The 14,838-nt window shown below is 43.5% G+C and overlaps 1 protein-coding gene across 1 annotated transcript in view; it reads right to left on the bottom strand.

Annotated features, from left to right (window-relative positions):
* Window positions 1-6,818: 6,818 nt before the first annotated feature.
* The window catches only part of hapln4 (hyaluronan and proteoglycan link protein 4), a 45,549-nt gene continuing 37,529 nt past the window's right edge, over window positions 6,819-14,838 (bottom strand). Inside the window, exon 5 of the mRNA XM_059990937.1 lies at window positions 6,819-14,552. Coding sequence (XP_059846920.1) covers window positions 14,263-14,552 — 290 coding nt within the window. The 3' untranslated portion in view covers window positions 6,819-14,262. The remainder of the gene's footprint in view (window positions 14,553-14,838) is intronic.

The following is a 14,838-nucleotide window of genomic DNA, read 5'->3' as shown; positions in this document are numbered from 1 at the left end:
AGCACATCCAGTGCCTTACTCACTATGTCCTAAAGTGGATGCTGAACTTCAGAACTAGGAGGCATCTGGAATTCTCTCCAAGGTTGAGTGGAACAATTGGGCCATGTCCATTGTCCCAGTGATCAAGAAAGGGAAGGCCAGAGTTATTCATATATGTGAGGATCTCAAGGTGAGCATCAATCCAGCGCTGCTTACTGTGCAGTATCCCATGCCATGAATAGAAGACATTTTAGCATCTTTGGCAGGTGGGGAGAGACTTCCAAAGATTGACTTGTCACAGGCTAATCTGTAAATGGTGATTGAGGAGTCAAGCAGGAAGTTCATCATAATCAACACTCACAAGGGACATTCCAGTATAATCATCTCATCTTTGGCATCGCATCAGCTCCAGCAATTTGGAAAAGAGCAGTGGACCAAGATATCCCAGGAATGCAATGTTACCTTGATGACATCATTATGACTGCAAGAATGATGATGAGTACCTCCAAAACCTTGGTAAAGCGCTTACCAGGCTGAGTGAATATAGTATGTGTGCAAAGAGAGAGAAATGTGAGTTTTTCAAGAATGAAATCTCATACTGTGGACATGCCATTGACAAGTGTGCCTTACATAAGTCACAAGAGAAGACTGAAGCAGTGCTACAGGAAAATGTATCACAACTCAGGTCATACTTGGGCCTTGTAAAGTACTTCCACCAGTTTCTCCCAAACATTGTTACAGTGCTGCACCCATTGAATGCATTGTTACAGACAGGAGCAAAGTGGGAATGGTCAGAAAGATGACAGATAGACATACTTTATTGATCCCCAGGGAAATTGGGTTTTGTTACAGTTGCACCAACCAAGAAAAGTGTAGAAATATAGCAATATAAAACCATAAATAATTAAATAACAATAAGTAAATTATTCCAAGTAGAAATAAGTCCAGGACCAGCCTATTGGCTCAGGGTGTCTGACACTCCGAGGGAGGAGTTGTAAAGTTTGATGGCCACAGGCAGGAATGACTTCCTTAGGCACTCAGTGTTGCATCTCGGTGGAATGAGTCTCTGGCTGAATGTACTCCTGTGCTTAACCAGTACATTATGGAGTGGATGGGAGTCGTTGTCCAAGATGGCATGCAACTTTGACAGCATCCTCTTTTCAGACACCACTGTCAGAGAGTCCAGTTCTACCCCCACAGCATCACTGGCTTTGAGTTTGTTGATTCTGTTGGTGTTTGCTACCCTCAGCCTGCTGCCCCAGCACACAACAACAAACATGATAGCACTGGCCACCACAGCCTTGTAGAACATCCTCAGCATCGTCAGTCAGATGTTAAAGGACCTCAGTCTCCTCAGGAAGTAGAGACGGCTCTGACCCTTCTTGTAGACAGCCTCAGTGTTCTTTGACCAGTCCAGTTTATTCGTATCCCCAGGTATTTGTAATCCTCCACCATGTCCACACTGACTCCTTAGATGGAAACAGGGGTCACCAGTGCCTTAGCCCTCCTCAGGTCCACCATCAGCTCCTTAGTCTTTTTCACAATAAGCTGCAGATGATTCTGCTCGCACCATGTGACAAAGTTTTCCACCGTAGCCCTGTACTCCGCCTCATCGTCCTTGCTGATGCATCCAACTATGGCAGAGTCATCAGAAAACTTCTGATGATGGCAAGACTCTGTGCGGAAGTTGAAGTCCGAGGTGTAGATGGTGAAGAGAAAGTGAGACAGGACAGTCCCCTGTGGAGCCCCAGTGCTGCTGACCACTCTGTCTGACACACAGTGTTGCAAGCGCACGTACTGTGGTCTGCCAGTCAGGTAATTAATAATCCATGACACAAGGGAAGCATCCACCTGCATCACTGTCAGCTTCTCACCCAGCAGAGCAGGGCGGGTGGTGTTGAACTCACTGGAGAAGTCAAAAAACATGACCCTCACAGTGCTCGCCGACTTGTCCAGGTAGGCATAGACGTGGTTCAGCAGGTAGACGATGGCATCCTCAACTCCTAGTCGGGGCTGGTAGGTGAACTGGAGGGGGTCTAAGTGTGGCCTAACCATAGGCCAGAGCTGCTCTAGAACAAGTCTCTCCAGGGTCTTCATGATGTGGGAGGTCAATGTGAAAGAGCATTCAAAGAAACAAAGTGACTTATAACATCGGTTGAACTTCTCACCTATTATGACCCAACCCTGCCCTTCAGACTGGCATTTGATGCATCCCCTTATGGCTTTGGAGCTGTTTTGTCACAGACTATGAAAATGGATCTGAACATCCGATTGTGTTTGCTTCAGGATCACTGACAAGCGCAGAACGCAACTACGCACAGGTCGACCGAGAGGCCCTTAGTCTAGTATGGGGTACAAAGAAGTTCCACCACTACCTCTATGGACAAAAGTTTACCCGAGTGACAGATTACAAGCCCTTGTGTCCATTTTCAAACCCAGTGAAGTTTGCTACCCAGTTACAATGGTGAGCACTGTTTCTAGGAGTCCACTCTTATGACTTAGAGTTCAAGGCCACCAAACAACACAGCAGGGTTGGCAAGACTTTATTTCCTACAAAGTGAAACACAATAGCATGAATGGCAGCAATGCTTCACTACCAGAGGAACTCAACACCTTCTATGCCCACTGAAAAGGAGAACACAATTATGGCTGTGAAGATCCTTATTGCACCTGATGACCCTGTGATATCTGTCTCAGAGGCTGATGTTAAGCTGTCTTTAAAGAGAGTGAACCCTCACAAGACCGATGGTCCCAATGGAATACCTGGTAAGGTTCTGAAAACCTGTACCAACCAACTAGTGGGAGTATTCAAGGACATTTTCAACCTCTCACTGCTATGGGCAGAAGTTTCCACTTGATTCAAAAAGGTAACAATTATACCAGTGCCTGAGAAGAATAATGTGGGCTGCCTTAATGACTATCACCCAGTAGCACTCACATCGACAGTGATGGAATGTTTTGAGAGGTTGGTCATGACTAGAGTGAACTCCTGCCTCAGCAAGGACCTGGACCCATTGCAATTTGCCTATTGCCACAATATGTCAAAGGCAGATGCAATCTCAATGGCTCTCCACATGGCTTTAGACCACCTGGACAGCACAAACACTTATGTCAGGATGCTGTACGTTGACTATAGCTCAGCATTTAATACCATCATTCCCACAGTCCTGATTGAGAAGTTGCAGAATCTGAGGCTTTGTATCTCCCTCTGCAATTGGATCCTCGACTTCCTAACCGGAAGACCACAATCTGTGCGGATTGTGCCCACTGCTCTACTTTCTATATACACATGATAGAGTGGTCAGGCATAGCTCAAATACTATATAAATTTGCTGACAATATAACCATTGTTGGTAGAATCTCAGGTGGTGATAAAAGGGCATACAGGAGTGAGATATGCCAACTAGTGGAGTGGTGCCACAGCAACAACCTGGTACTCATTGCCTGTAAGACAAAAGAGCTGATTGTTGTCTTCAGGAAGGGTGAGACAAAAGAACATATACCAATCCTCATAGAGGGACCAGAAGTGGAGAGAGTGAGCAGTTTCAAGTTCTTGGGTGTCAAGATCTCTGAGGATCTAACCTGGTCCCAAGATATCGATGTAGTTAAAAAGAAGGCAAGACAGTGGCTATACTTCAATAGGAGTTTGAAGAGATTTGGCATGTCAACAAATACACTCAAAAACCTCTGTAGTTGTACCATGGAGAGTATTCTGACACTGTTTGGTATGGTAGAGCTACTGCACAGGACCGCACAAAGCTGCAGAGGGTTGTAAGTCTAGTCAGCTCCATCTTGGGTACTAACCTACAAAGTACCCAGGCTATCTTCAGGGAGTGGTGCCTCAGAAAGGCAGCGTCCATTATTAAGGACCTCCAGCACCCAGGGCATGTCCTTTTCTCACTGTTACGATCAGGTAGGAGGTACAGAAGCCTGAAGGCACACACTCAGCAATTCAGGAACTGCTTTTTCCCCTCTGTCATCCAATTCCCAAATGGACAATGAATCTTTGGACACTACCTTACTTTTTTTAATATACAGTATTTTTGTTTATTTGCACATTTTAAAAATCTATTCAAGATACGTGCACTGTAATTGAATTACTTGTTTATTTATTATTATACTTATTTAGTATTATTATTTTTTCTTTTCTAGATTATGTATTGCATTGAACTGCTGCTGCTACGTTAACAAATTTCACGTCACATGCCAGTGATAATAAACCTGATTCTGATTCTGAGGTAGCGATAGAGAGCATGGAGGCATTAGTAATGATCTTTCAAGAATCTTTGGATGCTGGCATGGTTTTGGAGGACAGGAGAAATGCAAATATCACTCCACTCTTTAATAAAGGAGGAAGGCAGCAGAAAGGAAATTATAGACTAGTTAGCCTGACCTCAGTGGTTGGGAAGATGGAGTCAACTGTTATGGATGAGGTTATGGAGTACTTGGTGATGCATGACAAGATCAGACAAGGAGAGCATGGTTTCAGACAGACAGACAGACAGACATAATTAATCCCGAGGGAAATTGGGTTTTGTTACAGTCGCACCAACCAAGAATAGTGTAGAAATATAGCAATATAAAACCATAAATAATTAAATAATAATAAGTAAATTATGCCAAGTGGAAATAAGTCCAGGACCAGCCTATTGGCTCAGGGTGTCTGACACTCTGAGGGAGGAGTTGTAAAATTTGATGGCCACAGGCAGGAATGACTTCCTATGACGCTCAGTGTTGCATCTCAGTGGAATGAGTCTCTGGCTGAATGTACTCTTGTGCGTAACCAGTACATTATGGAGTGGATGGGAGACATTGTCCAAGATGGCATGCAACTTTGACAGCATCCTCTTTTCAGACACCACCAACAGAGAGTCCAGTTCCACCCCCACAACATCACTGGCCTTACGAATGAGTTTGTTGATTCTGTTCGTGTCTGCTACCCTCAGCCAGCTGCCCCAGCACACAACAGCAAACATGATAGCACTGGCCACCACAGACTCATAGAACATCTTCGGCATCATCCAGCAGATGTTAAAGGACTCCCCGGTCTTTCTTTAAGGGGAAATCTTGCCTGAGGAACCTGTTGGAATTCTTTGAGGCGATTACAAGTAGGATAGATAAAGGGAATGTAGTAGATGTTGTATATATGGATTTTTAGAAGGCCTTTAACAAGGTGCCACATATGAGGCTGATTACCAAGTTAAAAGCTCATGGTATTCCAGGAAAGTTATTAGCATAGCTAGAGTATTGATTGATTGTTAGGAGGCAGCGAGTGGGAATGAAAGGATACTTGTCTGTTTGGCTGCCAGTGACTAGTAGTGTTCTGCAACGGTTGTGACCCTTGCAGACCATACACACCACACCATATTTACAGTTGCAGCATAATCTTCCTGCTCTGAAATTCAATCATTGAATTTAATCCGAGACCGCTTCTTTTAATACTGTATGTCAATGATTTAGATGATGGAATAGATGGTTTTGTTGCCAAGTTTGTTGATAATATGAAGACTGATGGAGGGCAGGTAGTGTTGAAGAAATAGAAGGGCTACAGAAGGACCCAGACAGATTAGGAGAATGGGCAAGAAAGTAGGAAATAAAATATGATGCTGGAAAATGCATTGTTTTGTACGTTGGTCGAAGAAATAAATGTGCAGGCTATTTTCCGAATGGGGAGAAAATTGAAAAATCTGTGATGCAAAGGACCATAGTTCTCCATGGGGTTATTCACAGAATGATGATAATAGTTTGATTGTAGAACCATTTTTAGATATTTTACATCTTAGTAATGATCTTAGTAATGATATTTTATATCTTAGTAGTTTCTTAGTAATGAGATGGGCATGAAATTTAATGTTCATAACAGTTCTGAAACTGCTATAGATTTAACTTTAGACCGTAAGACATAAGAGCAGAATTTGGTCATCTGGCCCATTGAGTCTGCTCAACCATCCAATCATGGCTGATCCTTATTCTCTTCTCCTCCTCAACCCCAGTTCCCGGCCTTCTCCCCGTAACCTTTGATGCCATGTCCAATCAAGAACCTGCCATAAATACGCCCAACAACCTAATATCCACAGCAGCCTGTGGTAAAAATTCCACAATTCACCACCCTTTGGCTAAATTTTAGTTTCAAACATTCTGGCTGGAGTGAGTGAGTGGGATATCATAGAAGATGAAACATTGGGAAGTGATCCTTTTCCTATATTTATAAGCTCAGGTATGGATTTGTATAAGGGCCAGAAGGCCAGTTTTAGGAGGTGGAATTTTGGTAAGCAAATTGGGAGAGGTTTAAGGTTTTATAAGATAAACATCTGTCGGGGCTGAATGTTGAGGATGATGTGGATTTCTGCAATGAAAGGTTATGTGGTGGAAGTGATTCCTATTAAAAAGGGGATTAATAGGAGAAAGACTGTATCATGGTGGACTGGGGGATGTAGAGGCAAAAAGGGAAAGAAATAGCATTTAGGAAAGTTAAGAAGTATCACTCTCTGAGTGACCTTATTAAGTGTCAAAGGGCACAGGCCGTGGTGAGGAAAGTAGTGGAGGTTGCAGAAAAATGTCTACTGGAGGTCATATTGTGATAGTATTGGAAGGGATATTAAACTTGGAGATGTTTGGGGAATGACTAAAAAGGGCGGGGGGTGGAACTCATAGGACTAATAACATTCCAGTATTGATTAAAGAAGCTAATACGATTGTTACTGAAACAGAGCAGGTTGAGTTACTGGCTTGGTCATTTGCTGCAATTCATAATCAAGATAATAGAAGTAAAGAGGCTGAACAATGGGCTCTAAGTGAAGACCCTGATGTGTTGGTTGAAGTGTTGATGTGAAAAGCCAGCTGTAGCAATGATAGTATTAGTGATATAGAGTTTTCTTTGTGTGAATAACGCTTTGAAGATGATGGAGTTTTATGGATTAGTGGAAAAAAATTCAATTTAACTGTATATAGGATGCAATTAGCAAATAATAAGGTCAAACAGTGGGCAAATAGGGTTTTAAGCTTTTGTAGTTAAAACAAAGCTGTATGTTTTACAAGGAGGATCAATAGACATGCAATTAATTTGAAATTACATAGTGAAACACTTGAAGAAATTACATGGTAAGATTTCTTGACATGTGGCTGGATAATAAGCTGACCCAGAAGCACCATATCAGTACATAAGAACATAAGAAATAGGAGCAGAAGTTGGGCATCTGGCCTGCTCCGCCATTCAATACGATCATGGCTGATCTGGCCATGGACTCATCTCCACCATAACACTTAATTCCCCTACCATGCAAAAATCTACTCAACCTCAGATGGTTGAGGAAATTTGGTATGGGCTCCCAAATCCTTAGAACTTTCTACAGGGGCACAATTGAGAGAATCCTGACTGGCTGCATCACTGCCTGGTATGGAAACTGTACTTCCCTCAACTGCAGGACTTTGCAGAGAGTGGTGCGGACAGCCCAGCACATCTGTAGTTCAGAACTTCCCATGACTCAGGACCTTTACAATGTCACATCCGTAAAAAGGGCCCGTAGGATCATTGGGGATCCAAGCCATCCCAACCACAATCTATTCTAGCTGCTACCATCTGGGAAGCAGTACCGTAGCATAAAAGCAGGACCAACAGGCTCTGGGATAGCTTCTTCCACCAGGCCATCAGACTGATGAACTCACGCTGATTTGAGTGTATTCTATATTACACTGACTGTTCTATTTATAATAAATTATTATAAATTACTATGATTGCACATTGCACATTTAGATGAAGAGGTAACCTAAAGATTTTTACTCCTCATGTATATGAAGGATGTAAGTAATAAAGTCAATTCAATTCAATTCTTAAATATATTTACTGGGGTAGGCTCCACTGCTTCATTGGGCAGAGAATTCCACAGATTTACCACTCTCTGGGAAAAGTAGTTCCTCCTCATCTCTGTCCTAAATCTACTCCCCTGAATCTTGAGGCTTGTTCCTGTCTCCATCTTATCTATCCCTTTCATAATTTTATATATTTCTGTAAGATCTCCTGTCATTCTTCTGAATTCCAGTGAGTACAGTCCCAGGTGATTCAATCTTTCCTCATAGTCTAACCCCCTCATCTCTGGAATCAACCTGGTGAACTCCCTCTGCACTACCTCTAAAGCCAGTATATCCTTCCTCAACCACGAGGAAATCTGCAGAAATTCAAAAAACACACACAAAATGCTGGTGAACAGGTCCTGACGAAGGGTCTTGGCCCGAAACGTTGACAGTGCTTCTACCTATAGATGCTGCCTGGCCTGCTGTGTTCCACCAGCATTTTGTGTGTGTTGTTTGAATATCCCTCCTCAAATATGGAGACCAGAACTGCTTGCAGTACTCAGGTACAGCCTCACCAGTACCCTGTACAATTACAGCATAACCTCCCTGCTCTTAAATTCAACCCCTTTAGCAATGAAGGCCAATATTCCATTTGGCTTCTTGATAGCCTGCTGCACCTGCGAACCAGCCTTTTGTGATTCATACACAAGCACTCCCAAGTCCCTCGGCACAGCAGCATGCTGCAGTTTTTTACCTTTTAAATAATAACCTGTTTTCATTTTTCCTTCCAAAGTGAATGACCTTACATTTACTAATATTGTACTCTATCTGCCAGAACCTTGCCCACTCACTTAATCTATCTACATCTTTCTGCAGACTCTCCCTATCATCTGCGCAGTTTGCTTTTCCACTCATTTTAGTATCATCAGCAAACTTAGATACATTACACTCAGTCCTTTCTTCCAGATCGTTAATGTATATCGTGAACAGTTGCTGGCCCAGCACCAACCCCTGTGGCACACTGCTCACCACTGATTGCCAGCCTGAGTAACACCTGTGTATCCCAACTCTCTGCTTTCTGTTAGTTAACCAGTCCTCTATCCATGCTAATACATCACCCAACTCTATACATCGTTACCTTATAGATAAGTCTTATATGTGGTGCCTTCTGGAAATTCAAGTAAGATAACTGACAAGTGTAAAGGGGCATTAAATGTCCATAGGTGTCCATGTGGGTATTCTTGGGGTGCTACATGAAAATCTCTGTTGACCATACATATTTGTTTAATTAGATCAGTACTCAATTATGACTGTGTGGCTTATGGATCAGTATCATCTTCAAATTTAAAATGTTTGGATGTGATACAAGCACAGGCTTTAAGACTTGTTGTTGTGCAGTAAGGTCATCTCCTGTTTCAGCTTCCTGGTTGAAATGGAACAATTACCTTTACAGTTGCGAAGGATGACATTGTTAACATAATAGGTTAACTTGAGGGGGTAGAGGAATGACCATCCTGCTAAAATACTGTTGGGAACATCACAAAAAGAGTGTTTTTAGTTTTGGGTGGTTGGGTTCTCATCACGCTAGGAGTATGGGTTTGTCGGACTTTGTATTTTGTCCCACTGGAGCTTTTTTGGTAACCCCACTGTTTTTTTCCAATGGCTTTAATTGATTTTAGGTTCTGGATGCTGGAGTCAATTATAAAAGATAAAATTGCGGTACATTTGGATAGCAGTAAAAGGATTGGTCTGAGTCAGCATAGATTTACGAAGGGGAAATCATGCTTGACTAATCTTCTGGAATTTTTTAAGGATGTAACTATGAAAATGGACAAAGGAGAGCCGGCGGATGTAGTGTACCTGGACTTTCAGAAAGCCTTTGATAAGGTCCCACATAGGAGATTAGTGGGCAAAATTAGAGCACATGGTATTGGGGGTAGGGTACTGACATGGATAGAAAATTAGTTGACAGATAGGAAACAAAGAGTAGGGATTAACAGGTCTCTTTCAGAATGGCAGGCAGTGACTATGGGATACTGCAAGGCTTGGTGCTGGGACCGCAGCTATTTACAATATACATTAATGATTTAGATTTAGATAAAGGGATTAAAAGTAACATTAGCAAATTTGCCAATGACACAAAGCTGGGTGGCAGTGTGAAATGTCAGGAGAATGTTAGGAGAATGCAGGGTGACTTGGAGAGGTTGGGTGAGTGGGCAGATGCATGACAGATGCAGTTTACTGTGGATAAATGTGAGGTTATCCACTTTGGTGGCAAGAACAGGAAGTCAGATTACTATCTGAATGGTGTCAAGTTAGGAAAAGGGGAAGTACAACGAGATCTAGGTGTTCTTGTACATCAGTCAATGAAAGCAAACATGTAGGTACAGCAGGCAGTGAAGAAAGCTGATGGCATGCTGGCCTTTATAACAAGAAGAATTGAGTATAGGAGTAAAAAGGTCCTTGTGCAGCTGTACAGGGCCCTGGTAAGACCCCACCTGGAGTATTGTGTGCAGTTTTGGTCTCCAAATTTGAGGAAGGACATTCTTGCTATTGAGGGAGTGCAGCGTAGGTTCACAAGGTTAATTCCCGGAATGGCGGGACTGTCATATGTTGAAAGATTGGAGCGACTGGGCTTGTATGCACTGAAATTTAGAAGGATGAGAGGGGATCTGATTGAAACATATAAGATTATTAAGGGATTGGACATGCTGGAGGCAGGAAGCATGTTCCCGCTGATGGGTGAGTCCAAAACTAGAGGCCACAGTTTAAGAGTAAGGGGTAGGCCATTTAGAACAGAGATGCGGAAAAACTTTTTCACCCAGAGAGTGGTGGATATGTGGAATGCTCTGCCCCAGAAGGCAGTGGAGGCCAAGTCTCTGGATGCATTCAAAAGAGAGTTAGATAGAGCTCTTATAGATAGCGGGGTCAAGGGATATAGGGAGAGGGCAGGAACGGGGTACTGATTGTGTATGATCAGCCATGATCACATTGAATGGTGGTGCTGGCTAGAAGGGCCGTATGGCCTACTCCTGCACCTACTGTCTATTGTCTATTGTCTTTCACCAATCAACTTCCCAGCTCTTTACTTCATCCCTTCCCCTCCCGGTTTCACCTATCACCGTCTCTCTCTCCCCTCCCCCGCCTTTTAAATCTACTTCTCATCTTTTTTTCTCCAGTCCTGCCAAAGGGTCTCAGCCCAAAACATCAACTGTACTTTTTTCTATAGATGCTGCCTGGCCTGCTGAGTTCCTCCAGAATTTTGTGTGTCACTGTGAAATGGGCCAAATGTGGGTTGTTTCCTCTGGAATGCTGGAGGCTGAGGAGAGATCGGATAGAGGCTTATAAGATGATGAGAGGCATAGATAGAGTAGACAGACAGTATCTTGTTCCCAGGGTTGAAATGCCTAATGCCAGAGGACACGTATTTAAGCTGAGAAGGGAAAATTTCAAAAGTGATGTGAAGGGCAAGTTTCTTGCACAGAGTGAGAATATGCACTAGTATATAAAAGCAAGGAGATAATACTGATGGTTTATAAGACACTAGTCAGGCCGCACTGGGGGTATTGTCAATGATTTTAGGCCGAATATCTCAGAAAGCATGTGTTGTCATTGGAGAGAGTCCAGTAGAGGTTCACGAGGATGATTCCAGCAATGAAGGGGTTAACATATGCGAATCATTTGGCAGCTTTGGCCTGTACTCATTGGAATTTAGAAGAATATGGGGGGTGGGGTTTGATCTCATTGAGACCCATCAAATGTTGAAAGGACTAGATAGGGTGAATGTGGAGAGGATGTTTCCTATGTGGGGGTATCCAGAACGAGAGGGCAAAATTGAGGGATGATCCTTTAGAAGGGAGATAAGGAGGAAAATGTTTTTTTGAGCCAGACAGTGGTAAATTTGTGGTATGCTGTGCCACAGACAACAGTGGAGGCCAAGTCCGTTGGTATATTTAAGGCAGAAATTGATGGTTTCCTGATCAGTCAGGGCATCAAAGGATATGGTGAGAAAGTAGGTGTATGGTGTTGAGTGGGATCCAGGATCAGCCATGATGGAATGGTGGAGAAGACTCGATGGGCTGAATGGCCTAATTCTGTTCCTATTTCTTCTGGTTTTATGATGTCAGCCTGACTGTACTATTGAAACATCTTGAATGATTCACAGTCTGTATTTATTTGTGTTGACTTGATGTTCTTTGCTGTTGTCCGAGTACATCATACATTCCCAACTGGAAGGCCATCAGCTTCGGGATTGTAAACCATTGCATTTCCAACAGGAAGCCCAACTGTCACAACCACGTACTCTGCTGTAGGGTTTGCAGGAGAGCTATGCAGCATATTCGGCTGTTGCACACATGTATATGCATGTTTTGACTAATTACTGTTTTGTTAAGCAAGTAGTTACCTCCTTTCTCTTCGTTGTAGCCCTTGTTGAGACTTGAGCAGAGCACAATAATGTTATGCTGCCTGCTTGCATTTGGCCTTGCCTGAGAAAGTGGACTATTGCATCAACTGACGCTGGAGACTAGAGGTATGAATTTTATATTTAGATATTCCTTTCAGCTGCCATGTTGACATCTAGTTTTAGTTAACCACCCTGTTTAGCCTAGCGTTTGTTTTCCTTTCCCTTAAAATCCCATTCCCATTAAAGTCTGTGATCTCTCTCTCTCTTTTTTTTCTCTCTCTATCTCTTTTCTCTCCCTCTTCTCTCTCTCCACTTGAGCCATATCTGAATGCTTTAGCACAATCAGTTTCAGGGTTGGAACCCACTGCATTCCCAAGAACCTGAAGTGTAACTACTGGGCAGGGTGTCATAACAGGGAGAGCACTTTCTGCAGGCAATGAAATGCTTCATATCTGGTCCTGTTGGCACAGGAAGAAAAGCAACAGCCATTTACTGCAAGATCCCACAAAGATCAGTAGATAATAACTAGATGTGAGGCTGAAGGGGTCCAGCTCAATCTGAATACATTGAACTGGTGTTCACAAGGACAATAAGACTTACTTCAGCAGCCTAGGACACTCTTGCTATCCCTCATCAGCCTTTTTCACTGGTTTGACACCTATAACATCCTCCAGCCAGGCTCCCACTGATCTACTGACATTCCTGCACTCTACTACACCCTCCTGGTACCTCACATCTTTGTAATTCCCTCAACCCATTCTCCACTACCTCCCACAATGTGTTTTCTATATTGCATTTACCTATGAGGTAAATGTAACATGGAGACAGAGGAATGGGACACTGGGCTGTCTAACTGCTGTTTATTCCCAGAGTGAGGTTTGGGCAAGTTGTTAACTTTTTACCCATTGCACTGAATGCTATCCACCATGAATAACATTCCTCTACAGGTGATTCACCTGAATCCACAGCTTCCACAAAATTCCTCTTTCTGAATTTTCATTGGGCTCAGTGTGGTGAACTACATATACCTGTCTGGACACACCCCCTGCTGACTGCTCCTGTGGCTCCTCCCACAGACCCCTGTATAAAGGCGATCAAGGCCTGAGTCCGGCCTCTCAGTCTCCAGGATGTAGCATAGTGGTCACTCACTGCTTGTTCCTTCTTCCACTCAATAAAAGCCGAAATCTCTCCTTTACATCTCAGAGTAAGTTATGGTGCATCACTCAGTCCAACCAGACTCACACACGTCTGTGCAGATGTTTCAGTAAATACTATGTTAAGTAGCAAAAACCACTGGTAACCCTCCAGGTAAAACAATAAAGCATCCAACTCGTTAAATCACTCTCCTGCATTATAGGGCAACTCACAAATGGAGTGGACACTCAGACCATTGGCCAGTGGAATGTGATAATCTATCACTGACTCCTGTACCACAGTGTCACATCTACTTCACTCATTGTTACACCCTCCTTAAACCTCAGTATGAACCCACATAAGTCCTTTCCCAGATCACGCTGAGCACCTGTTAGGAGGACCACCCCGGGGCTTTATGTCGCTGTCCAGAGAGGGTACTGCAACTGTCCCGGAAATCCCTAACCAATGCCCTTTCTATCCCAGTCTGCAGGCTTCGGGGCAAGGGCAGATTCAGACAACTCCTCTGTTGGGTACATGGAGCTGCTGAGCTTCCAACACCCTGGTCTATTTTTATCTGTAGCCAATATGACCAGGGTGTCACTCACCTAGTTATGATCATGTTGCTCTTTGTCAGATCCTGCTGTACTCAGTGAGACTGCTGATTACGCTTCATGGATTGATGCCAGCGTAAAGAAGCACAAGTTTTTCCATGATAATACTTCCCTGTCCCAACCGCGGCAATGATATTTAATTCTGGAGGGTCAGATAGTCTTTGAAAGCGTGTCCTCGTGAGCAAGCCTTTAGCAAAGTTCTCCTGGTGCCTGGCTGTAATGGGCTCTGTACATTCAGCTGCCCTGGCTGATCCATGCAGGGAGAAGTTACATCTGGGTCTGAAGGTGAAGCTTTGCATTAAAATGTTAATCCTTCATTGGAGATTTTGCCTTATTTTGCCCTCATTCCTTCCTCTTGAAGCAGTAGACTCCATACAGCCGATGCCTCCTGTCTGGGAACCCTAAGCTGCGGACTCCAGGCTTGTTGCCCCCACACTTGGAGCGTGGGTTGATAATGGGGTAGCGGACACTCCCATCAGACAACCAGCCCGGACGACACAGGTCCAGCAGCTGCAGCTTCCAGGCCGCGTACAACTGGCCCACCTTGGCGATGGACCCACTCTTCTTCTTGCATGCTTTCACTGCCTCAACATAGTTGAGTTTCCGAAATGTCCTCAAGAAATAAACTTTTCCTGGGGGGGAGAAAAGAAAATTTAAAACAATAAACCCATCAGCTAAGGCAGGGTCACAAAAGCAGATTGATCATTTTAAAAATAGAACAGGACAACACAGGAACAGGCCCTTCAGCCCACCATATCTGTCTGTGAACTGGACAGGTCACTAACCTTGACAGCCCATTCTAGGCACCCACCACTCGGTGTAAAAAAACTTGCCCCTCTCGTCTTCTTTGAAATTACCCCCTCTCTCCTTAAATGCATACCAGTTTTAGACATTTCAACCCTGGAAAGAAAAGATATT

The sequence above is a fragment of the Hypanus sabinus genome, chromosome 16 (assembly GCF_030144855.1).
Source record: "Hypanus sabinus isolate sHypSab1 chromosome 16, sHypSab1.hap1, whole genome shotgun sequence".
Lineage (NCBI taxonomy): Eukaryota > Metazoa > Chordata > Chondrichthyes > Myliobatiformes > Dasyatidae > Hypanus > Hypanus sabinus.
This window is presented reverse-complemented; position numbering and strand designations above follow the sequence as displayed.